At 43.6% G+C, this 27,011-nt stretch overlaps 1 protein-coding gene and 1 non-coding gene across 5 annotated transcripts in view; both read left to right on the top strand.

Moving 5' to 3' along the window:
• Positions 1-627: 627 nt before the first annotated feature.
• LOC126856125 (uncharacterized) overlaps positions 628-27,011 on the top strand; it is a 47,439-nt gene continuing 21,055 nt past the window's right edge. For 2 of the 4 annotated variants that reach the window (XM_050604354.1, XM_050604352.1), the window contains exons 1-3: positions 628-1,569; positions 23,422-23,649; positions 25,190-25,315. In XM_050604354.1, the coding sequence (XP_050460311.1) occupies positions 23,442-23,649; positions 25,190-25,315 (334 nt within the window). In that variant the 5' untranslated portion in view covers positions 628-1,569; positions 23,422-23,441. Of the gene's footprint in view, positions 1,570-14,396; positions 14,732-23,421; positions 23,650-25,189; positions 25,316-27,011 lie in introns of those variants that run through there. The other 2 variants (XM_050604355.1, XM_050604353.1) reach the window with 2 other exon arrangements.
• On the top strand, positions 24,132-24,204 carry Trnaf-gaa (transfer RNA phenylalanine (anticodon GAA)). Its single transcript has one exon. It is a non-coding gene; the product is annotated as a tRNA-Phe (tRNA).

The raw sequence follows: 27,011 nt of genomic DNA, 5'->3' as shown, positions 1-27,011 counted from the left end.
AATATATACTTTTATAGCTCGTTTTGAATGATAAAAACAAGACGGAATCGGAATAAGAAAATGAATCGCCATAAGGCAATTAAGCATTAATTATTCGGGGCCGTCGTATCGATAAAATCGAAAAAGCTTTCACTTCATTAAAGTTTCGTCCTTTCAGCAACGTGATTGATTAGAGAAAATTTAATTGATCACATAGCTTAATAAATCTGTCCACACAATTCTCGATATTTTCGTAAAAGTCAATCCTACGATTAAGATGCGATTTGTTCAATTCCAAGAATGCTCATATTTTCCTCGCTCAAGCGTACTAAAATCTTTCGACACGTATCGGCGTACTATCGCCGATCGTCGCTCTTTTGCCGCGCATCGTCTTTCGTATAATTAATTATCGGCGTTGAGAAAAAAATTTGCGATCCGACCTCGCGATCGGAGGAGAGCGAGAGTATCCCCCTGGAAAGGAGGCGGCGCCGCCTCTACTCTCGTGGAAGCTCGACCCGCCGCCGAGATGTGGACGTGGCTTTAGCGAGCGGGGCGGCGCTCGTCTCGCCCCATTCTGGCGCGACGGCGGGAGCGCCCGAACCAACCCATAATCCTCAGTCACAATTCGGTCGTTCAGCGGTGCGGACGTTCCGCCGCTCCGTGCTCTATCTCCGCATTATCTCCGGAAATGCGATTCCGCGTCTGCGGCCGAGTCGGTATTCGGCCGCGTCTCGTCCGTTACTCTGCCGATCCGATTGCAAGTGCGAGGGATCGCGAGCGTTTCGCGTGAAGCCGAACGATATCGGGCTGTGCCCGTGTTTCCGCGACGGAACGAATCGTTCGAATAGGTTTTTCTTCCGAGTGGGAGCGCCGGGTCACGTCCCGGGTGATCGTATCGCGTCGCGGTGCCGCTACGACTTTCCACATCCGCGGCACGCGGATGCATTCTCTCGAAAACTTCGCTCGGTAAAGTGCGCGACTTTAAGCTACGCCCGGCCGGCGCGTATTAAAGGGAGATATGCCCGAAGCGCCGACGGCCATCGACTGACAGCCGCCGCGCTTCGGAGAGGAAGAAGCCTTGCTCGAAAGCCTTGCCGAACGACGCGCGATATTCCAGCATCGTCTGGCGAGGAGATGCGAGATCGCCAGCACGAGTGCACGTAGATCGTGAGACGCGAAGAGACATCGGCCTTTTCGTCCCGAGACGTCGCTCGGCTCGCGAAATGTAGCTTGCCGTGCGATCCTCCGTGCTTCCGCGAAGGGAAGGCGGCGATTGTCGCGGTCTCTCCTCGCTTTCTACACCCAATCGTCTTTCTCTCGCGTCTTGCTCTCGCGTTTGTTTCGTCGAGGTGCTGGCTATTTCTCTCCAACCTATAACCTCCCCGAGAAGTGACATAACGAAGTTTTTTTCGCCGCTGCTTCAAAAACTGAGAGACGTCGGGCAAGAGGCGAACGGTTGACGGTGATGTGCCAGTGTGTAGGATACTAGGAGCAGAAGGACTCCTCTTCCTTCGTCGAACCGAGATGACGGAAGGTTGCCTGTCGGACGCGTTCGACTAGTCGTCACAGTGGAGTTCTGCTTAATCGCAGGTAAGTTCTTTCCGACGGAACGCGCGCCGAGTGTCTTGACAGTCCGAGTCTCGAGAGATGAGATTCTATTTTGTTTTTAATAATAAAAATAACGCACGCCTATAGATTATAGTTTTTTACTTATCGATGGTCTTTACTTATTAGCCGGGCATTTTCGAACGATGATTTTTTTTTACACCACACTTATACCGCGTGTCTCTCGAGTCTTGGACTTTTGAGGAAGGGTACGTAAAAGCGCTACGATTTTGCGAGATGCTTTCGGTGAAACGAAGCGATACGACAATCGGGAAACGATAGTATTTTGCGAGGATTTTTACTTGATCTGATACGCGTAATTATGTGTTTCACCTCACGCGATTATCCTCATTTTCGGTTCCTCTCTCTCTCTCTCTCTCTCTCTCTCTCTCTCTACAGGTGGGAAGATTAAAAAGATTATACTCCTCTCTTAATGCACCGAGACATCTGCGAATGTACTTTCTCCCATCGTTAACTGCGATCGATAGCGCTAGCGAGCGTATACACGTTACTTCCTCGTCAGCCCCTTTATCTTGAGAATTGCGTCGCAGCTCGGTCGAAAATATGCCTTAATATTCGAGGCGTCAGTTTTTCCTCCTGAAAATTCTGCTATTCGCAAATCGATATCACACGCGTGGATATTTTCAAAATACGCTCGCCAAGATCGATCTTGAATCAATCTCGCTGCTCGTTTACGAAGCCCCCTTTTAGGCATAACGAGTGTAATTTTCCATCTCTACTACGAGATGTCGGCAACACAATCTCAGTCAAAGATTCGCTCAATGCGCAGCATCCAGGAAACGAACTAGCAATCTTACGCAATCTTATCTTTATGCGAAACAACCTTGTTTAAGCCTGTCGCGTCGTCGCGATTTCGCGAAGTGAAAAATGTGTTTGTCCGAGGATTCGAGTCCTGCGGATTTCTACGGTATCGCGAAAACGGGGGAGGAAAAAAAAGGGCGGGAGATTTTCGAGAAAATTGCAGGGACGAACAGCCAAATACGGTAAGAACAATCTTGAGAAAGAGAGAGCGATAGAATGATAAGTAGATAAGATGGATTTTTATCTCTGGCCTGGACCCGAATCCCCGGAGGACGGTCAGAGGTAACTTGCGACTAATAAAAGCGAGAGATTTTCAGGGGCGAGTGAAAGTAAAGAAATTTTAACGCGATGCGTAAGTTTTCCAAGTCGTTCGATAACAATCTTGGCGCTAGAGAGTACGTAAGGATTACGTAAGTATGGAAACGAGCCGATATACATTTTCGAGCGCGGGGGGAGGGGGGCGATAGTATCACGTGCGAATCACGGCGCGAAAAGATTTGCGAAAAGTCGTTGCGCGACACGGCTCGAAGCATTCGTAAACAAAACAGCCGGTACTTATGCTAATCTTCAAATGTCATTTATCGGCGCGAGCGTTGTACTTCAAATCTAGTGAATAAGTTACTTGGGGAAGCAAAGGAGATACTTTGTTTTTTTTTTTGTTTTTTTTTTATTAATTTAAATTAAATTCGATTAATCTAATCTAATGTTTATCAACAATAAGAGACGATAGAGTAAGAAAGTCAAACACGTCAAAGAACGAGTGATCGCGACATCGCGTTTGTAATTCCCGTGAGATCGATAATAATCGAGAGTTAAGCAGAATAAGAGATGTTTACGCGTCGTACGGAAAAAAATGGAAAGGATAGAGATAGATAGACGAGGGGTGAGAGAAGGAAAGCCAGCCATGATTCCGATCGAAGACAAAAATGTTATGCGTCGTGCAAAAATTTTGCAGCCACGAGAAGAAAGCGGAATGAAAGAAGGTTCAAGCCGGGTAAGCGGAAACAGCAGCAGCACGTGGCTGTGTGTCGCGCGCACTTATACATATATATATATATATATATATATATATATATCATATAACACACACACACACACACGTGTGTGTGTATGTGTATATGCACATACACGCGCATGCGCGTGCGAGCGAGACAATGACAGCACCAAGAGAGAGGACGTCGGCTCGCGATTACGACGCGAATCCCTCTTTTATTTCGAGAAATGCTCGAGAGCGATTCTCGCTCGCGTTCCCGGTTGAACGTAAATTTATTTAAACGAGGATTTGCTTTTTTTTTTTTTTTTTGTTTTACCGGACACTACACGGATCGCTGATAACCCTGTGGGCTGTGTGTTTTCGAGCGTCGTAGAGTAAGGCTAAGGACGACGTCGTGGAACATCGGATAGATCCAATAATGTGGGACACCGTCATTTTCGTCCATCTGGCGTTGCAATTTCGCGGGAAGAAGGACCACACCGTCCTCTCGAAAGATTGCTTCAGTAGTCCGACAGTAGGCTATACTTTGGCCCGAACATAATTTCGCTCTCTCGTATGTTTTTTTTTTTCTTTTTTTCTTTTATATTGTTTAGGAATCCAATCGATGTCCGGCGGTTTAGTTTCCGTTCGACTTTCACACCAGATAAAGCTGATATATGCTCAGCTATTTTTGCTACTCACACACAATTTTGGATAACTATCTGTCTCTCTCTCTCTCTCTCTCTCTCTATCCATCTTATTTATGGGAGATAAAGAGTGACACTCGATCGCCAATCAATACAGTTTTTTTTTCTCTCACGACGATCGACGATAATTCACGCGACACACACAAACACGTGCATACTGTCAAACTTTTGCAAGCTGCAATTCAGGAGGCGGAAAATTTCTTTTAAAAGGATCATTTGGCTTACGTACGAGTGTCCCGATGGAAGCGTTTAATATCTTTTGTCCTTGCTTTGTTACAGAACAATTATAATTGATACAAATAATGTGCTGGGAATATCGGGGGAATTAATCTGCTGCTGTTTTTTTTTTTTTTTTATTTTATTCCCTCTGCATTAAATGCACTGCATTTTTTATATATTTTTATTTTAGACCTCTAAATCGCATTCCGATAGTCTCGTAATATTCTTATGTATCGTTCGCATTGCGATAGAGTATTTTTTTAGTCTAAATCTATAAACTTTTATATACGAAGAGAAAATATATGAGTCAGAGATGATTGCTGGAAATGTCCTCTGTTAGATTATAGATTGACACATAAAACCATGTACTTAAAAATTTTCTTCGTTCTTGGCACAATATGTACAGTATCACAAGACCATTCGCACACATACGTTTATCTTGTAAAAGCATTTCGCATGCAGTTGATATAAAATGGAGTGAAAATTACGAAAATTGCGTTCGGTCGATAAAATAAACGATTACGGGCTTCCCTTAAAAATGCAAAGCAAACGTTATCGGTGAGTTTCGATGAGAATGGACAAAATAATGTTGCGTGTTTAAGTTTAGCGATGTAAAAATCACGCTCGAGCATTTCTGGTTTAAGCGCGAACGCGTTGCATAGTTTATTATAATCGTCGTTAGCATTGTAAATCGTAACGAAAGAAATTTTTTATTTGCATTTGATTAATATCATACAAATGAATCTCATGAATTGGAATTATAGTTTTAAGAGCGATTGACGTTGGCGCGTCAAGACTGTGTTCGTCGCGCGAAGAACAAATATCTCGCAAATATTAATAACACGCCCCGAGGCCTGGGTACATCTATTATGTTTCAATGTCTCGATAATGAGCGATTATACAGTCACTTGCATTAACAAGTTACTATATAATATTATATATAATGAACGATAAAGAAAAGCAGTGCGAGAATTTGGCCGCACAAAGAGACTACGCGAAGGTAAATCGACAGATTCCCCGTCATCTCATGAATTCACGAATTACGTCAATTTATAAATTATAAAATTATTTTAATATTATTATATATTATATATATATATATATAATATAATATTAATAAAAATATATAAAAAGAAATTATAAACTATAAAAAAAAAGTCTTAATTATGATTAAAGCGGTTAATCGGTCGGATTAATTATCATGGAACGCACTCCTGCACGATATACAATGCCAGACGATCGAGTCTGTTTATTATTTACTAGTATTTATGACTCCCGGGCGCATAAAAATATTCGCCAGTAAAAAAAAAAAAAAACTGGGAAATGATAAAAAGAAGCGATAAAATTCACTGTTCGGGAACCTGCGAAAGGGAAAGCTGTAGAAATCAGAGTAAAAAGTATCGGGGTCCGTTAATAAAAGTACCGTTTCTTATCGACATGAGACAAGATTCACGAGCACCAGGATATTGTTACATTTATCGCGCACGCACATTATCGATAAATGTAGATCGCCGTGATTAAACAATTGCCTTATCTATCCCAAGTTTGTTCGGACAGAGTTGTTCGTTTGACAGACAGCCAATGTACAAATGTATTACACGAGCCTTTCTTCAGCTGGATTCTTTAGCAAAAAGGATCCAAACGTTCAAGTGTACGTACATATAATTTGAGGATGCGAGTACACGGATTTCGAGTTTAATAAAATATCATTATGTTATATTTATTTGTCGCGAGATATGACTTTTCATTTACATATTAATTCATAGACATATTTATTTAATAATGTATATTATAAGAAGCGCGTTTATCTCCAAGCTGCGCTCTGTCATATTTTCGTTCTATATCACGTGGACACGAAGACTACGAAGAAGTGAGAAAAACATGGGAAAAACATGGAAAACCGGTTTATCACATTAAAGCAACATTATGCGAGGGAGGGTCTAACAAAGTTCTTAAGCCACATACTTTTTCACGGAAAAAAACTATATGGGAAAAAGAGATATTGTCTCCTAATTGCATCGAGCTTATCGTATTGAAATTACTGTGTAATGAAATTTTTGGAGAAAAAGGAAGAGAGAGCTTTTGCGAAAATACTTTCAGATTTTCATACGAAAAATAAATGTCTGGGAAAAGTGACGTACAAGTTTCTCATCTCGCGTTTTATGTGTATCAGCGAATAACGATAATATTTAATCAAAAGAGACGAACAATGCTCGATCAGAATTAATTTTATACTATTTTTACGGTCTTATATAATATCTGAAAAATAAAAAAAAAAAACAATATATAGATTATAAAAAAGGATCAAATAACGTTATTCGAAATTCAACATTCGATAAAGCAAACTCGGTAAAAATCATTAAAAAATTAAAAGAGAGAGATGCGATATAAAAGTGAGTTATTTTTCGCTCGTACTACATTTTCTGCGTGCACGTATCCTTTACCTTTTACATCGCGAATTATTTATAGAAAACTTTTCAGTGCGGGTTAACAATAAGAATTTATATAAATTTCACACGTCCATGAGTTCTTTTTAAACATTCCGGCGATTGTTGATTCAATTTTCCGAAAATACGCTTCGATGAAAAAGGGGATCCCGCCTCGATCGCGATACGAGTCGTCGTTTGTCTGCTCGGCGTCGGATAAAGTGGCATTTATTTGGCTTTGACGACTATCATTTGGAGCGTCGGAGTTATATACGAACGGTGCGGAGAGGGCCGCCGAGGTGCGTGCGAGCGTTGTTCCGCCTACTTTGCCGGAGAAGAAGAAGTGCCCCGCGCACGGGGAGAGAGAGAGAGAGAGAGGTTCTCGTCAGGTAGACACTTTGCCTGGCTCGCTCGCTCGCTCGCTCGCTCACCCTAAATGCGCGCCGGGCAGAGCGCGCTTTCGCGGAACACGTGAGGTGGAAATCGTCCACGACGATCGTCGTCGATTAACGACGCGGCCTAACGAGCCGCGGGATGAAACGCGAGGGAAGAGAATTCCGTGCCCGCATACGTAAAAAACTACAGGAAAAAGCCATTTCGTTCGTCGATGTGGCCGATGGTGACAAGTTTTCTCGGTATAAAAGAATAACAGGTGCTGTTTTACAACGCACACATTTATTTCCTTGTTTCATTAGATATTATTAGACGGAAGAAGGCTCTCGTTTCTTATTTCTCTCTTTTTTCATTAATATGTCCTAAATATTGATATACATTTTTATAAAATATAATTTTGGTATGCAATAAGGTATTTATTTTCAAAAATTATTCTTGTGAAGAGAACACCATTCAAACTTGTATTAAAAACGATTTGCGCGAGTGATGAATATGATATGTCAAAATTGTTTAAGAATACACCTAATCTTTACGGACTGATCTCTCTCTCTCTCTCTCTCTTCGTCAAAATAGCCCGTTGGAAAATTATCCAAAGTACGAGCTCCGATTTCCACAACCTTTTTCCACGAACGTTCTCCGCTTTCGTAGAACAATAGCGCGTATTTGAGACGATCCGAATTACGAAGTATGTAAAAGGGCTCGCGCGCGAGTCTTACCTCGAGCGAGCGAGCGGACGCGCACGTGTTTAAACTCACACGCGAGGCTGGAGCGAGGCGAGGAGGTGAGGCTGGAGGAGGAGGAGGAGGAGGGGGAGGAGGAGAAGAAGAAGAAGTGGAAGCGGGCTTCTCCACGCTCTTACCTACGCGCATCACGTTGCGTGTAGGACCGCGTCGCGAGTGCATTTCATGTACTCCTCTCATCCCTGTTGAATGACGTGACCGCTGGAGAGTGCTCCGTGAGCGAGCGGGAAGGAGAGAGAAAGGGAGAGGGTAACACGAGACGAGGCCTCCTCTTCTTTGTGCCTTGAACCGGTCGCTTTACCATCTTAGCGCCGTATTGCGAAATTTTGTCCTATCAGTTCCGCGAAGCAGATTCGCGAAAGCTCCCGCGATCCGTAAATCCGATTTTTTTTTTTTTTCTTTTACTCGTATTATGGGAGAAATATTACAATCCCATAAATGAATTATTATACATTAGTTATACAAAGCGGGGGAAAAATCTTGCAAGAGATAAAGGATTTCTTATTTATTTCTTTCTTCTTGACACCTTCTCAGAAATATTAAGTATTTTGAAGAAGCAGAGTTCACGAATTCGAAATTTGATAAGTTTCTCGTAAATAAATCGTGTCATTATATTGCGATTCGTAGTATTCATAGGGCGAAATTTAATTTGGGGCTTCATTTCTTTGGTTAAATAAAAAACTTTTATTGAAACTAAGGAAAGACGGCGAATAAAACATTTCAGATCAATCCACGATATGAAAAACCGGAGACATTTCGTTTTGCAGATATTAATTCTTTTCAACTTATTTATCAACTTCCTTTACAATGTATTAATCAGTTTAACCGTCAGTGTCTTTGTCGCTCGGCGTTTTAACGATTTTGAACGACAATGTCGCCGAGAAATGTATGTCAATTTTAATTACATACATTGGAAACACTGAGGAATATATGAATTACAATATTGCCGCACACAAAGATAACTGTCACAGTTATCGTGACTTTTCCGCACGCTATCTTGAGAGAATCTCGGAGGAATTTTTTATCTTTGAAATTTCTTGCGCTTTTTAAATCGACCTCACGACTGGATGCAGCACGATCGGCGAAAAAAATTCAACGACTCAGTTGCCTCCAATGTACGGTCCCCACGTTTCATACGTAATACATTATTACACCCCCTCCCCCCTCCCCGTCGCCGCTCAAACGCGTTCGATCGCGGACGATTTACAAAATTTATGGAAGCTATTCTGCCTCGTCTTCTGATCTTGATTTTAGTGCCACCGGTTCAACACGCGGTCGACCGAGTTGTGTCGGGGACTATGACGTAAGTCTCGCTTCCTGTTTGCCCGGGTCGACTTGACACCGGCACGACCACTGCTCGCCCGCCCGTTTTTTGCGACGTTTCTCCACGTTATTCGCAATAACCTACGCCGCGATTGCCTGACACCTTCCAAAGAGCTCAATCTTTCAAACACTAGCTGGCGATTAATTCCTTTTTAACCGGGGATACTGGAATAATCGTTTCTCAGCTTGTGGTACGACAAGCTGTAAACATGCATTCTTGTTATTTTTTTTATGACATTTGTTTCTGGAAAAGTCTTCTGAGAAAAAAAGATACAGTGACAGTTTAAAATTTGACAAATTTTATCTGTCAAATCTTGGAATTGTAAACCCCTCGAGATTTGAAATCGTGATACTTCGAAAATAAATGTTATAAAATCCGAGTGTCCAAACCGACAGACATAAGTACATCTGCGCGGAGCAATTATTATTTCGGTATCCGTCACGGTAGGGGTTACAAATGGACCTCGACAGATACGTCGGAGTTTTCTCCGGCGAAAATGGGAACTCCTAATGATGCCGGGGATACTACTCGGCCGTGGGTCGGCGATGCGAGCGTACACAGGCGGCTAGAGAAGAACATTTGGAAAGCACACTCCGCCGGCATCACGCTCCTTCTTCGACCGCTCTCTTGGCCCGGGCCCGACCGTCAATCATTTAAGGGACACACATACTATTCTCTCTGCCACCGCGCCCTCCGCCTCGTCCGTTTGCCCCGTCACTCCTTTCATCCTACCCTGTAATATTGTTCCTCTCCTCCTTTGGCTTTCCCGAGATGTCAGTTAAAGCCGCTGCCATTCTCGTACAACACAGATAAAGGTGTATCCACTCGATGCGCCTTCTCGATTTCGCCTTTCCGCTTCTTGTCGCTTTCGCTAGCGACGATGGCGATTAGCCATTCGCTTTGCAGCGGCAGCTGCTTTTGTTCCTCCTCCGTAAAACCTCCTAGAAATTATCGTCTGGTTAGTATATTTCCAGGTATATTTCTTGGTAATGACTCTGGTTGCGCCTCTTACGAGCATCGACTTTTTCGCTTTCTTCCAAAGTTCCGGCTCGTATATGCTCTTCAAACTCGCACCCGGATAAAGATATATATATATATATATATATATATATATATATATATATATATATATAGAGAGAGAGAGAGAGAGAGAGAGAGAACGTAGAGATTGCTACACAGAACTCGAAAGTTCCCGGACAGTTTTCTCGTCTAACAAACTTTTTCTCTCTGACCTTCGCAAACTCGAGAATCTTTGTCGTAATTATAATTATTAAGGTTTCGAGAGAAGAGCGCGCGAAAAGGCAACAAAACGAGAGAGAACACAACTTTATTAATTTATAGATTATATAATATAATACTTGATGAGATGGATTTATCATCTCCCGCGTTAAAAAGAAAAAAAAAAAAAAAATGAAACTTTCTGACATATTCGTCGATTATTGAATTTCGGTCACGCAATATCGGCTTTTATCGGATGTTAACTTTGATTAACAAAATTTTGGGTGCTTCCCTCCGTCTTTTTCTTCTCTCTTTATCGTCGACTTTTAGGAGATAGTATTTATAATAGAAAAAGGAACGGAGAACGAAATTTATAACTCTGACGATTAGTTATTTGACACTGGCCACACTGTAATTAGGCTTAGGACGTTACTTTGTGGAGAAAGCGATGCTGAAATTGTGTTACCGCGATAATTATCGAGGGTCCTCTTGAAACCACTCTCTGCGCGGATATTCAGATGCAACCACGATGAGAATCGCAGCTGCAAGACGATGGATGCTCCCGAGCGCGCACGTATTGACAGTTCACGCACAGGCAAGCCTGTGACAATAACTTTGCTAGAATTTCCAGAGATATTTCCAGCTTGTAGAAAAGACGGTAATTGCTATCGCAGCGGTGCAGTGACGTATAGGCCTGTACACGATTATTGTATATCATGGAAATTTTTCTTTGAAAGTATCCTAAAAGAAATTGGCAGCACATCGCGTCACAGTTTCGGAAATTGCCTTCACTTTGCAAAAATCGCAATAAAACGATTAACACGGTCCACTTAAAATTAACTAAATGTTCGAGGTTGAATTATTATTATTATCTGCTCGCGTTCCCGCAGCTTCATTCAAAATTCTCTTATTCTCGATATCGAATAAGTGCTACCGATTCATTGTTAAAACAGAGATGGTTTTTTTTTTTATTTATATCTTTTTTACATCTTTGGGAGGGATATCAATACGTGCCTATCTATGTGCAATGACAAATAGGACAATAAACCTACTGTGCAATCTTATTTCACACATCAACGGAACAAAACCGCACATCCGCCGGGATTAATTTCCGATTACGCCCCTGGTTGACCTGTACTTGCTTTATCCGAAACGACAAGTGCGTGCAGTTGGCTAGGTGATTGCGCTAAAAATTTGTTCTATTGACAAGAGGGTGGGGAAAGAACCAGCAGTAATCGACCTGTATGTGACGCAGCGAGAGAATATAAAAGAAAGGACAAAAGAGTGAGAGAGAGAGAGAGAGAGAGAGAGGGATAGAGAGAACGAGAAATAACGGCGAGGAAGGGACAGGATGGAGATAGCGCAGGCATGCAACAAAAGTAGATATCGCAGCATGATATCGCTTGAGCGTATTGCTGTGCGCGAGCGAATGAGAGGAACGGATAAGAAGGAGACGGATAGAGAGAGGGAGAGAGAGGGAGCGAGCGCGGACTGGCTCTCTCTCTCGTCGGTGGCAGAACCGGCAAAGAAGGGGGCCTCTAACCACTAGCGACGTATACAGCGGTGCTTAAAGAGGGTTTTTGCAGTTGGAGCTTGACGTTTTTTTTTTTCTTCTTCATTTCAGAAGAGACTCGAAAGATATTTGTAGGATATAAAAAATTCGAAAATTCGTTTTAAAATAATACTCAGACTTTTGAAGACATCAGATATATGATATTATAGATCGACATGAGAGAAATATTGATTTATGTATATTTTTTTATTGTAACCGATATTAATTGACAATTCTTTTGTATTAATTGACAATTGATAATTCTCTTATATTAATGATGAATCGTTGCACGCGTTCCGAGTTGAAATTGATATTTATTACATTTTCTTTTTTTATTACATAGTTCTGATGAGGAAGAAGATGAGATTGTCACGTTTCGTGATAACCCTATGTATCATATCCTATGTAACATTCACGCGCGAGCTTACGAAATGTCTTAAGAACTTCCTACATACGGATCGTTTTACAACTGTTGCAGAATATATTCGGGACAAATGCCAAATTTTCAGGAAGAAAATGTCTATTTCATCCGTCTGCTCTTATCTAACTTGTGTCTCAATCATTCTGATGCAATAATTCCGACCGCAATCTCTTCGTTTTCCGAGGCGGGGGCTTAGAGGCTCGTTCGAAAAAAATTCCAATCAATCTCGGTACAGCTAATACCTGACCTAATAAGCCCGTGTGTATCGGGCATCGGGGAGAAAATTCCTCCAAATGGCGACGCTCTATTCATCATTGGAGGAAGTCTGGCGCGCGTGCTGGTTCTTTTTTTTTCTTAATTATGCTTATGCCTTTTTAATCGGGCTGCCGCCGGGAGAGCCGTCTACCTTGCTCCAAGTCGAGCAATTAAGCGGAATGGCGCAACTGCGTGGAGTAACCTAGTTGTGCGTCTTATCTCGCATCGGCGGCGTAGCGTGCGAAACGCGTGTATCTCGTTGGCGCCATCTTTTTTCCCCCTGCGACCGACCGTTCCCGTGATCGCGGATCGTTTTAACCCTGTTTTAAGCCCGTTCGTTCGTTGCTTCGTTCGCCGCTGTTATACTCCCCGATGGGATATTTTGCGATCTTTAAAATCGTTGCCCGATCAAGTAAGTCCTGTATGTACGACGCTGATTCTTTTGTATTAATCATCGATATGCGCGCTTCAATTTCATCGATAAAAATGCCTGAAAATAGAATTTGTAATAATTGCCTCGAAATCTTTTAGATTTCCTTTGATAAATAATGTTGGGAGATTTTTATATTTTAGCGGCACTCTCAATTTTTCAACTAAATAAATGATAAGGGAAAAACGTGGTGGAAAATCTTCCTCTCGCTATATATATATATATATAACATTTGATATGCATAGTTTATAATTCTCAACGGGAGTCGCCTTTAAACGAGGTCGAATTACGTTTCCTCGTCCGTGTCCAGCCGCGCGATCGCGCACCTGTACGAACGCTACGTTCGATCTGATAAGGTCTAATCACCCCCCGGTTGCGAGCGTGGCAGACAGGAGCGGTTTTAATGCCCGTGATCGCGGATGCGCTTTTTCCAGCCGATGCTAAAGGCGCTTTTCCGTTTTTCGCCGTTTGTCCAGACGCGACATCGCCGTCGGCAACGTTCGCCGCGACGAACACGATATCCCGTTGCGTTAACTTTGGCTTTCCGCGTTGCCCGAGCCTCTTACACGTTGGAGAAAAAAAAAAAAATCTCAAATTTCACGCGAGAAAAATCGCGCGAAACAGCTGTCATCCGTTGTCGAAATCGAGATTCTCGCGAGAATATCGCGGAGCGTGAAGTATGGACACATCGCGCGTGAGAGATCGCGCGATTGTGAGAGAGTAATGAGAGTTCTTTACTCACAGGGGACCAGATCGCTTCCGAGTACGAGGCTCGACAAGCCGAAACATATGGGGAATCATATGGAGATGCGTTGAACTGCGCCGGAGACCCGCACGACAGTATCTCTGCTCTCTTTCTCTCTCTCTCTCTCTCTCTTCCTCCCTCCCTCGCGCACACACACACAAGGCACACAAAGATGGAGAGACGCTCGACCGGAGAACTTGACTCTGTCTCTTTCGCTATCCGTCATAGCTAAAAACGTTCGCCGCCTGTCCCCTTATTCACGCGTGTAACCCAATTTTCACACGCTGTTAAATTCCGTCAAGAAAATGAGCGAGAAACGCTCTATTACAAGTCGCACGAATAGCCGAAATGGTAACACGGCAATTTCGTCTCACCGTGAACGGACAAACAGGTAAACATGCGAAATCGCGATGTATATGTATATGTATATATGTTTGTTTACATATCGACCTTCCTCTCCCTAAGACTCCGACTGCGAAGTAATTTCCGTCGCGCAAACGTATACATTTCGTCGAATGAACACCAAGTGTCCGATAACGACGCGCAACGTACATAGCTCGCGTAAAGCTCGCCTCCTTTTTTTTTCCACCACTGAGTTCGATAACGCGGCGAGATCGCGACGAGAAGGCGGCGGAAAATCGTAAACGAATGAAAACGAAACGCGCCCCGTACTCTACTCGGCAACGACAAATAATAAATCGGCACTTATGTCCGCGCGAGACGAGAGGCATGCGAAACGAAAGGAAAAAAAAAAAAGAAAGAGAAAGAAGGGGGGATAAAAAGAGGAGAAACGCGCGCGCGAGAACAACAGAGCGAAGGAGAGAGAGCGAGAGGAAAAGAAGCGTAGCTTCTCGCTTGGAGTAGAAGAAGAAGAAGAAGAAGAAGAAGAAGACGAAGAAGCGGACGCGAAGAGTCTCGTTCGGTAGGGCGGGTAGGCGGTGGCGGCGGGGAGGAGGCTGAAAAATTCAGAAAGACACCGAGCAAGAAAAGGAGACGGCGAAGGTGCAGGAGGGAGCGGGTTGGCGAAGCGCGGCGAAGGGGTCGAGGAGGAGGCGGGTGGGCGGCGAGGAAGGGGAGGGGGGAGGGAGGGAGGGGCAGAAAGCTCTGAAACTCGTTGTTAAAGCCGATAGAGCGCTACTACGGGCTCGTCGGCCTTGCTCGCCAACCGAGCCGCGCCGTATATCCTCTTTATGCCGAGTGTTGGAAAGAGAGAGGAAAAGAGAGAGAAACCTCTCTCTTTCTCCTTCTCTCTCCCTCTCTTTCTCTCCTTCTTTCTCTCTCGTCCACTTCCTATATATCTGAACGCGCGGGCGCGCAGATACGAGAGTTCCACCCATCTCTCTAGCCGCGCGGGCATATATACGGGGTGATCCGTGAAATCGTGACCGACCGATCGATCGGTTTTTCGATGGTCTTTCTCTCTCTCTCTCTTTCCTTTCTTCACGCTCGATGTCCGATTGCGTCCTCGGGACGACAGCCCGCGATCCTTAAGATCGATCATCTGAATTTTGATGATAAATTCTTCGAGCGATCTGAAATCAATTTTTTTCTCAATCGAAAAATATAATAAAAATACCTAAGCCTCTGTTACAAAAGCAAGGCGTAATGTAATAGCGAAACTTTATCGCTTTGGTTTCAAGTGAATTTTGTTCCTGTAAACTTTCGATTAGAGATTGAATTATAAAAATACCTAAAATATTATTTCAATATCAATATTTGATCCCGAGCGATGTTTTTTCTGAAGAAACATTAGAGTCTTATTATTACGATAGCTCCGTTATTAACTCCGTTACTAACGATAAGATCAGGATTTCCAAGACACTCGGTATCTATCTGGGAGCCTTCCGTCGTCGTTAGAATCTCGAAGGCGTCTCTCTTGGTCGCGCGTTAAAAACGCAACATCGAAGCGATATACGTTTATTTGTCATACGTATACATATACGTAGCCGTGGTTCTGACATGTTAGGTCCGGCGCTCGCTTGGGCTCAGGTTGGGTTAGGTCTAGTTTACTCCAATTTACGAACGGCGGCCAGTCGGACGGCGTTCACAGAAGGGTGAGGAGGAGGAGGAGGAGGAGGAGGGAGAAGAGAGCGGCCCGAGGGACTTTAATTTCCTCGACGTGTGTACGGGGCCCGATGGTTTAAAAGCGCTCCTAAGAACCCGTGGGGCTTTATGGGGGTATGCCAGAATTAACCATTAACGTGTGATTGTACTGGCGGAACCCCGCCGAAACTTGACACCGCGATCTCTCTCTCTCTCTCTCTCTCTCTCTCGCGCGCGCGCGCGCCTGCTTGGTGCCAAGGCTACGTCGTACCGAAACGTGAAACATAGACCGACTTGTTCGATTGATCTTAACCGAGCGCGGCTAGAACGGAGTTAGGCGAACACTATCGCTGGTAACGAAACCGAGTTAGTCCCAAGTTGCGAGCCACTTTAGACAACGCATAGCCGAATAAATCTAGAGAATGAGGAAAGCGAAATTGCGGGTATGAAATTAAAAAAAATGTAAGTGACAAATTTTTAAAAATGTATGTGTATAGGTGTATACGATATGGGGAGAGAGAGGGGAGGGCTGGGTCATATAATAATTTTAAAAAAAGTGTAAAAGATTGTTTCTCAACTTGCGGTATACTTTCAAAATGGCGCACGCGCGCGCCATTCGTTCGCGCAGCCTCTCTCCTCATTTTTTCCTAAGCACCGCATTCTTGATTCTTGCCACTTTTCAGTGCATTCTCGTCTTCGAGGAAAGACGGTCGAGAAAAACTGCACCGTTCGACGAGAATCGGCAAAAATTTCATCGCTCCCCGTCCTCGATTCTCTCCTGAAAGTATATAAGTCCGGAATAGTAAAACGGTTCTCCTTGGACAGGATAAAATATTATCGAGAGAGAAGAAAGAAAGAAAGAGGAAAGAACGAAGAAAGAGAGATATATATATATATATATATATATATATATATATGTACTGCAACTTTACGAATGCACTCGGATTTCGCTTTTCTTAGCATCGTTTTCCCGACGCGTCCGCAGAACTCTAACGCAGACATTATCCTCATTACTGTACATGCTAACTGATGGCTTCCCCGTCGTTACAGCTATTTTATGATCAACACACGCAAGGCTGGCTATATATACGAAACCCTTTACCGTCGTTAGTACGTTGAAGAAGCAAACGAACGAAAGCGCAATTTGTTGAAACGGAATACTCGAAACGGATGACAATACATTGCGCGAGCAACGAAATTACGTCATATCAATATCGATTTATCCCATACTAATATCTCGATATTTTAATTTCTCTTTCTTCCTCAATTTTCGACTCGAATCGCCAGGTAACGGCATTGATTAATAGTCAACGTCGCAAGATCCAGAGTAGTTTTTTTTTCTTTTTTTTTTTTTTTCGGCGACGTGCGCTGATTACGTCTAACGTGGACAGGAATGTTCCGCGCGGGTTTCGAGGAAAACGAAGAAGGAAGAAAACGCGGGGTGCGGAGTCATTTAATTCGGGTACACCCCGTGAACGCTACATCGCACCGCCGGCGATGGTGGGGCGCCAGTTGCCTAGCGACCTGCCCCGGGAAGCCCCGTAGTCCTTCTCGGCCGCACTTTGTTTGCCGTAGTCCCCGAAAACACAAAGCTTTTCATGACTTTTCGCATAGGCCAGCTATAGATGGATAACGCGGTGTAAAAATAGTACAAGGTGCGGGACGTGATGCATCCAGGATTTGTTGAGCGTCGGATTCGAGCTCTTTTTTTTTTTTCAAAAAGAGAGAGAGAGAAATAGATATGTATAGACGAGCTGCGATATTAGTAAAAAATTGTAGTATCGCAGTATCCATGCGTTTTGTGAAAATAAACTAAAGTGAATGCATACATTCAGAGCGGATTCCGGAATCTCGGATCTCTCTGCTCGTTCACTCTGATAGAGGCAATTACAACGAGTTTTAGTACTTGGAACAGATTTCCGATTGATCTAAGAGCTGCCGTTTTTGGTTTGAACGAGTTTGCGTCGCCGGATATCTTTCAAAACGAGCGAGAGAGAAAGAGAGACTTGGGATAATCGCTGGTAACGGATGAACAAACCCCCCCCCCCTCTCCTGCTTCCCTTCCCTCCTCGTTCGGGTGAAAGTTGTGCTCGGGAAAATCGCACGGATGGATCCTTGATCCTTGATCCTCGTCGGCTCGTGAGAGTACAAATGGAAAAGCGTGCGAAATTCCGGAACGGCCTCTCTCTCTCTCTCTCTCTCTCTCGTGCCTTCAAAGCCGGCCTCGAATGCAAATTGCTACGAGGAGCGAACTAGCGCAACGCGCAGTTTTCCCGACTTCTTCTAGGATGGCTCGCGTATACGATTAATCCCTTAGACGCGCAATTTCGTTGTATATCGACACTTCGATATTGTCGTACGTCATATAAATAAGGCCTGAGTTTCCTCTGAGCATACCTATGGTATTGGCGAACGATCGGTTTTACTTTCCGCTCGATTTCTTATTTATTGAGATAAGATAAAAAATTTAATTTTGTAATATCGATAAAAAAAAATTTCTTGCTATCTAATTTTCAAGAGAATGTATATAATAATAATGATCGCATACATCTAAAGTATTTTGTCGCTCAAACGACATGTCACGGTGTAAGAAGTGTGAAACTAAAGGTAGAATCGCGCGTGAAACTTTGGACGTTTACAGAAATGGACAATCATAAGGACTACCTGAGGAAAGAACCGTCTCTCTTTTCGTATTCCCAGCAAGTCGATGAAGACACCTCTCTTTACGCGATGACAAACGCACATGCGGCGAGTAACAGTCGAACGCACGAAGTCACATCGATCACGCAGCCAGCGCGTCTCTTAACGCTGACCCTGATTCTAGGAAAGGGATGAGAAAATGGACGGCCGGGTCCTGGAATGCTGCGCCTAGCTTAAAATCCTCGTCCTATACCTGTCCTTGTCCCAACGCCGCTCGTTCCTCGTTGATCTCTCGATCCTCCCTCTCTTCGACTTTGGTCTTCTCGCATGGAAAGAGTTCCTCCCTCTATCTCTTTCTGTCCATCTAAGCAAGAGTTTCTTTCTTCTCTTTTCGTCTTTCCCCTCTCCGGGGCTTCGCTTCTTCTCGCTACGTTGCCTCTTTCTCGTCCTTCGCTCCCCCCTCTATCATCCACTATCGCGGTCCCTTTCCTCAGCTTCCTGTCTTTCTTTGGTGTGTCCTTCTCTATCTTCATTGAAAATCGCTGCTTCTCTCTCTCTCTCTCTCTCTCTCTCTCTCTTTTTTTCTTACTTTGTTCCTTTTCCTTTTTTTAGCTCGAGGTTCTCATTTTGTTTACGACCAAAATAGTTCTCGATTATGCTTATCATTACATTTCATTATATTCGCAATTTGATTTGGGTCTCGTTCAATCTTTCGCTCAAACGAAAAAAAATAGACTTTTTTTTTTTTTGAGAAAATAATTCGTGTGCTTGAATCTACACGATGAGCTACGCCACAACAAGCTTCGTTATCTTACGACAGAAAGATAGGAAGGCAGGAAAAATTCCTGCGTGTGTTGGAGTGATTCGGTTCGCTCGGCCAGCCAGGTGTCCGGACGGTGAGCGAGCACTATCAGCGAACGCAGAAGCCCGCGGGTCGAGACGGAGAGAGAGAGAGAGAGAGAGAGAGAGAGAGAGAGAGAGTAGAGAGAGAGACCGGCGAAGGAGCCGAGGCATAGTGTAGGTGAGACACGGCGAGGCACCGGCATCGAAGAAGGACGAAGAACCTGTCCTCTCGAACTGAGCCTCCTCTACTCTCGGGCCTTCTCTGAAGAGGCTTAAAGAGGCCTTCAGGATTCGGCCTCTCGGATCTCGGTTTATAGCCGCACGAACGAACGTTGCTGTAGCCGCGTCTCGAGAACGCATTTCTAATCACACCAGAATAATTTCCAGACGTAAACGAGAAGACGTTCGCGGTAGCGAACGACGCAAAGAAAGAAAAAAAAGAAGAAAAACGTCGATCAATTTGCATTTTCTCTCAACGCGACGATCGATCTTCTCGGATTATCAAGGAAATGAATGTCATATCGAATCTCATAAATCTCAATTTCATTCATCAGTTTCTTAAAGTAAGCGAAAAATCTTTTCGTCCTCGCCGAAAGATTGTCAGATCCCGCGATGCGAAAACGGCGTCGCGCGGCGCGTTGTTAGAGATCGGAAATTTCGGTCCTTTCGGAATAGCGTAGGGCTGTATGTGGAAATGACAGCCGGCTCGGCTCGGTCGCCCCTGTCATGTCGCGTTGAGGGGGCCGGAGGGTGAGGGGGCGGCTGGAGAAGGGAGGGTGGGCGCGCGCGGGAATCCTGGCCACCCTCTTCCCCATCGCCTGGGCTGCATATATCGACCCACCGACGGCGGAGCGGAGCGTGCACGACCCCTGACTCGCGCACACATGAGAAAGAGAGAGAGAGAGAGAGACTCCTTAACCCTCATCCGCGTGTGGTTCGCGGGGCTGAATTTTGACGGACTCTATCGGGCATCAATCGTTGGCGATCGCTCTTCGATCATTTTTGGCGCGGTGAATAACAAACGATTGCTGAGAGACACGTAATTGATGAATAACAATCGGAGAAAGAGATAGAAATCTTGAGGGAGAGAAAGAAAGAAAAACGCGTGCGTATCTTTAGATAGCGGAGGGAAATCTTCAAAGAAATAGGCAGAAAGAAATAATCTATCTTTATCTCGAAAAGATAAAGATAAAGGAGAAAAAGATCCTTTTCTAATTACGAATATCTCCTTTGTCGGCCGAAGCGAAAAAAAAAAAAAGGAAAGAGCGAAGAGGAAGAAAAGTTATAAAATTTGTTTGTCTTGTCTTGCTGCTTCGAGATATGGATTCTTACGTGTAATCACTCATTCCGATTGATTCCTTGGCCGAAACACATCGTTACAGTCGTGTATCATAAAATAATCATAGCAAAATTAAGTTTTCTCGCGATAGTGTGCTCGCACCAGTCGCGCGTATCGAGCAAAAAAAAAAAAAAAGGCGGAAGTTGAAAATCGAGATTCTCGCTGATCGCGGCGTAATCAGAATCGTACCGAAAGAAGAGAGTCCCACCGTGCGATAATAATCCCGACTCGAGTAATTCGTCCCGCCGATGGGAGGAAGGGGGCGAACAAGAAAAGTCGAAGGTGTCAGATTTTTACGAGCACCTGTTCACTATTTTCCCTCCGCGTAGAGAGGGCCCCGCGCGTCGTCAGGTAGGCACGCAAGGGCTCGTAGGGCCCCGCGTAGATACCCTATCGACCTGGAAACCTGTTCTTCCTTCTCTCTTCCGCTCCCTTCTCCCCCCCTCCCCCCTTCCGCGCCACCTCTACGCCCCGTTCACTCTGCTGCTGGCGGCGGGAGCGATGGAAATGAAAAATTAGGCCGTTGTCGGGACCTCGCCTCCTTCGGAACGCGCGTCTCCTCTCCGCGTCTGCCCCCCTCGCGCGTCGACTTTTTCGTCATCACCATTTATTTATCGCACGCCGACACGTACGTACGGGGTGTTTGTAAAACACCCGCGACCGGATCTCTACGGCGAGCGATCGAGTAGTACGCGAGATAAGTGCCTAGGAGTGCTTGCGTCACATGGTACAATGCTTTATGGTTAATTTTTTTTTTTTTCAATTTTCATAATCAATTTGGATATTCCTTCGTGTTGAGGAAAGATCGAAACTTGAAAACGAAAGTCCGGGACCAAGGTTCGCGCATAAACAAATGATTTGCACTTGGGAGAATCTCTCTCTACGAATCGTGAAAGAATCGCCAATCTTATATCCCGCGTTGTCAACGCATTTTCATATTGACGATTTATTCGTACGCGTAAGATAAATCGATAATTTTGAAACATTCGCACATGCATCCTTGAACGTGCCATCGCGCGTCATAAAGAAGACCGAATCTGAGTACTAATCTTTGATTCGCGAATGAAAAATTCTATTGTATATATAATCGTCTATATAATTATATACAATGTATATATAATTATAAAGACATATATATAGAAAGAGAGAGAGAGAGGTTTCATGAAAAGGGAAAGGTGGTCAATCATAATAATTCTCGCGGCGTCGCTATTCGTAATGCCACGCCACGTGTATTCCTCCGCGGTACGATGATATACCTGCGGATTGACAGGTTATTGGCGGTTAGTAGTTACCGTTTGTACGCGGTGAGATCGAGGGCGAGCGTGTGCGATTCTCCGCGTAAGCCGTTTATGCGTAAGCGCGTGCGTGCACGCATGAACGGGCGCACGCGAGGGCGCGTCAAGGATTACGATTAACTTTGTACTTGTGTAACTTGACTGTATAATTCTCTCGGCGTAGCTATTTTTCTTATGATAATGGCATGCGATATTCATTACACTGCCGCCAATGCGGCCCGGTTATATTGTCGTTATATTGTATCGTAGGCGTCGTTGCTGGAAATTAATCTCAGGCGGCGCCAAACTTTTACTCCGCCACGTAACAAATACAATTGCATCTCGGATTCGAAATTAGTCTATTTTTTTTTTTGTTTCGAAAGACATCCGTATCTATAAGAAGTTTATTAATTAAAGTCGATATTTTAATGAGAGATGTAAGTATACCGAGCTACGATGATCGCCGCCCTTGGACGCGTCACCCTGTATATCTCTAAGAGACTACATTATGCTTGCCGACCTGTTGCTACCCTTTCCTACCTCGCACCCTTCCACTGTTCCTTCCGACCTAATCCACCCGCTGCTTCGAAACGGAACTCCCTCCCTCCTTTCCCTCGTCCTTCTTCCTCCGTATGTGCATCCTTCTTCTCATGTTCCTCCTCGTTTGGCTCATTGATATCGTCCTATACTCTTCATTTCGATCTCTTCTCCCTTTTACTACCTTCTCCTCTCTCTTCAATCTCGATTTTTATCCACTGTCTCTTCTATACATCTTCTCCTCTCTCTCCTCTTCACTTCTCTTTATTTTCAGATTCTTTTTAAGCTCATTGACTTTACTCGAAGCTACTCGACTCGAAATACTACGATATCGTAGTTCGATATCTTGATATACGTGGCATCGATATTTTTAACTCGATAATTTAAAAGTATAAATCATTTCTCGTCTCGTATCGCGACCGATACGTAATTTTCCATCGCGGATTCTAAACGAGGATTTATAGGCATGTACGTCTGCTATATATGTGTCTACATACGGGATGCCCGGGAACGGCTAATCGTAGCACTAATCACGGACTCTTTGTCCAACATGTAACCGGTACCTCTCCCCCATCCCCTCCACCCGCCGCGCCATCGCTTGAAACATCAAAGCAAAAACGATCTTCTCGTGAAAGCACTTTTGTCAATCGATCTTACTTTTCGATTGAATTCACATGAATTTCATTTACTTTTCCAAGAACTTTTCGATCGTCTCGATATTTCGAGATCGAAAATATTGATCGAGACGAAAATCCCTTGCCGTCGGTCGGAACAAACGGGGGGGGGGGTCGCCTTGGACGCGCGAGGAGAGAAACCGCAGCGGCGATTGAAATTAAGATCGCGACGCGCCCGCTCTCACTCGACTTCCCCTTCCCCTCCAGCACCGAATAATTGAGATTAATGCCGTGCATTAATTTCTCGATACTCTGATTGCAGCCTCGGGAGGGGGTGGTTCGATGTTGGTCCCTCCCGTGGCCCAAGGTGGGACCGGCGATCGTCCCGTGGGGGACACGGTGGCACGGGCGCAGCAGACGACGACTGGCACCGCCGCCGCTACCACGACCCTATGGCCCTTAGCACCTGCGCAGCCCAATCAGGTTGCCAATCAACAGGCCCAGGGCATACCACCCCTGGCCGCTACGCCTGCGCCCGCTCACAATCAAGGTTCGCATTACGTTATTTATGTATGTGTGTGTGTGTGTGTATCTCTCAATCATTATTATTGTTATTATCATCTCGCGGCGGCGTATAACAATCCGCGGATTAAAGCCCGCAGAGGATTCTCGCTTATGTAAGATGGTATCGACGAGACTCCAGCATCCTTTCGTCTTTTTATTTTTAACTCCAATCTTCATTCTTTTCTCTCAATATCAGCAAGGTATTTAATATTAAACGTTCATGAAAATACAAAAAAAAATATGGCGTTTGATTTCGCGAAAAAAAAAAAAAAAGGAGCGTCTCCTCCACAAACTCGGTGAAAGATACACACTGTACTTTTACGGATTTTCTATGGTTCTACATCTAGTATACGTTACGTAATATTTACTATATTGATCGGAGGTCGTTCACGTTTGACATGTAATATGCTCATCACGCTCTATCAGCTCGATAACTCGAATTTGAGTTGTACGCAGTGATCCTTGTAAGCCGAAATAGCTCAGTTGGGAGAGCGTTAGACTGAAGATCTAAATGTCCCCGGTTCAATCCCGGGTTTCGGCAGAACTTATTTTTTTCCTATTTCCGTAACATTTTTTTTATAGAAACGCCAGACAGAAATACGATAGTCTTCTTTTATATTTTATTAAATTTTAAAATGGAATTTTTTTTTTTTTTTTTTTCTAATTAAATTAACGCTCGGTATAACTTGGCATAATCATTATGTTCCACAGTATTTAATATTATATATTATACCTGGCCTAAGTTAATGTTATATTTGTCCAGATGATTGATTATTATTTATTGAAAAGTTGGACAAAACATATCTCATTATTATTAACTTCTTTATTAATTGCCGTATAAATAATGAGTTGTATCCAAATAAGTTTCCAACGAAACATTATAAATTTTAATGAGGGGCGAATTTTATGCTAATATGCATCGCTTTTAATAATTTTATGATAATTCTTGTACATACTATATATGCCGTATATGCATTGACAAGGAAATTTAAATTATCGTAGCGGTTCGTACGAAAATTAAAGATGAAATTCTAATTACTTTCTCACATTTAGCGACAAGAGATATGCAGAAGATGGTAAAAACATGGCAATGTTGTTAACATCCGATAAGGTTTGCAATGTGATTGATCGATGCAGAAAAAATAAAGCGTTAACAATAGACATAAAAAGATAGACCGGCATGTCATATATCCTTGTCTAGCACACGTTGAAGATCAGATAGGAGAGAGAAAGAAAGAAAAGAGCGAAATATTGAGTCTTTTATTCCATAATAGTCGGTTACGCATCCGCAAGATGAAAGAAGAACAATCTATTTTTTTTTTTTTCAGGATGTTTAGGGGAGACAGATAGTCAATCAATCTATTTTTATATATACATATGATTTTAAGTTTTAATGAATCTTAGAAATATAGCGAAGCTCGCTTGATTGAGAGGGGCAAGTGTGTCAATCGCAACTTTGTCGCGTGTCGTTGGATTATTTGACCCGGATTAATTATAAACCCTCGGATATCTTAACGATGTTACAGGTGCGAACCGCTACGGACTGTATTCGTTATTCCCGGGGGGTGGCGGGGGCAGTTACGTCGCCGCCACTCCTGCCACCCCCGGGCAACCCACGCCAACACGGGCTTATCACGCGACGACGCACAAGGGTAAGTTTACAACGACTTCCTTTTTCCGATTCGTTTTTCTTTCAAGGCCGCGCGTCCTTCATACATTTTTCTTACCGCGCGCGTTCTTTACATATTTTTTGTCAAACGCTCAAACGCATTACGCGGGAATTTTTGCAATCCGATAGTACGTTTAATGTACGCATATGTAATGATATAAAAAATTATATCCTGCGAAACGGTCGAGGATCTTCGAGGTTGATCACTGCGAATTTTCACATACATTCACGTATATTTCCTCCTGCATTAAAATATCCAAACGCCAATATTTTCCAAAGATAAGATATATGTATATCTTTTCGATTATAATGTGTTATCTATAAGTATAAGATCGATAATATAAGTATCATCGATATCTGCAAAATAAACGGCGATAAAGAACCGCAAGAGGTCGGAGCGCGTTTGACAATCGAAAGAATCATTTAGGAATCACTTGGCCATTCTCGCGATTTTTCCAACCATTTTGGCGACAAGATGGCTCAAGCGTCTCCCTCGGATAATTGAAATTTCACCGGAGATTCCATCTTTCGACAAGACCCTGAGAGGAAGGAGGGGAATCGACCCTTCGACGCGTCCCTGCGTATCGCCTCTTCCCTTTTCCTCCCGAATCTACTGCCCGTTTACTATACCACCGTCGCTTTACGGAGTTTTGGGTTACACCTCAGACAATGAGCTTGTTAGGGTCTGAGGAGATTCCGAGTTGTAGGTAAAGAAGCGGGGTGCGGGGCAGGGGAAACGCGACAACTTGACACGCGGAATTTCTTCTATTTAGGCGCGCGCGCTTATTTTTCTTCCATTCCTCTCCCCGAATAATTGCGTAATTGCTCTATTGTGAATCGAGAGAGGGCTCCGCGCCATTAGCGAGAGACTTTCGTGTCGCGTCGAAAAAAAAAAAAAAACTATACAAAGAACTTGTATCGCTAATCGACGTAATAAGCGAAGTATGGACCCTTCGATGAATTTCGAAATTTCGACTTTTTTCTCCCTCCCCCCACAAGTAAAAATTTCATTTCACAGTTTCTAATTGTCAACGTTATCTTTCATGCTTCATGTTGGGATGTGTTGCAGAACGAACAAGTAAGTAAACATGACGAGGGAAGGAAGGGTCGTAGATATAGATTCGAAATTTTGACAAAATGCGTCTTTCGGAGAGTGACTACTTCCCCACATGCCCGCTAATGACAGTCAATTCCGTACACGTCGTTGTTGATAGCAATGTATTTTTTTCACACACGTTAATTTGCATAGGCAGATACGTATCCGCATTTAGATAAAATCAATAATCCTAGCGATGGCGCAGCGCGCTGCCGAAGATATATCGCGCTGCCGCGCGCTCTGATAGAACATTCGCCTTCTATCTCTCACGATCTGTCTCTTTCCCTCTCTCGCGAGAATAATCTGCGTTTTCCCTGCGAAACGCAGATTTTAAATACACTAATATCCGCTCTATTCCGGCACTGTATTCTCCTTTCCTCGAAAGTTGCAGTTAGCTAATTATCGATAAAATATCCGGTTGGGTAATTATCGATAAAATATGGAATTTTAATTATGGGCGAAATATGGGATCAAAGTACCTATCTCAAGAGACATTTTCTTATTTTATCAATAATTGAAAATAAAAAGTTTTCTTATTTTAGAGTCTCTCTTTTCAAATTTTGTAAACAATTTTTAGGACATT

This window comes from Cataglyphis hispanica, chromosome 17 (assembly GCF_021464435.1).
Source record: "Cataglyphis hispanica isolate Lineage 1 chromosome 17, ULB_Chis1_1.0, whole genome shotgun sequence".
NCBI lineage: Eukaryota > Metazoa > Arthropoda > Insecta > Hymenoptera > Formicidae > Cataglyphis > Cataglyphis hispanica.
This window is presented reverse-complemented; position numbering and strand designations above follow the sequence as displayed.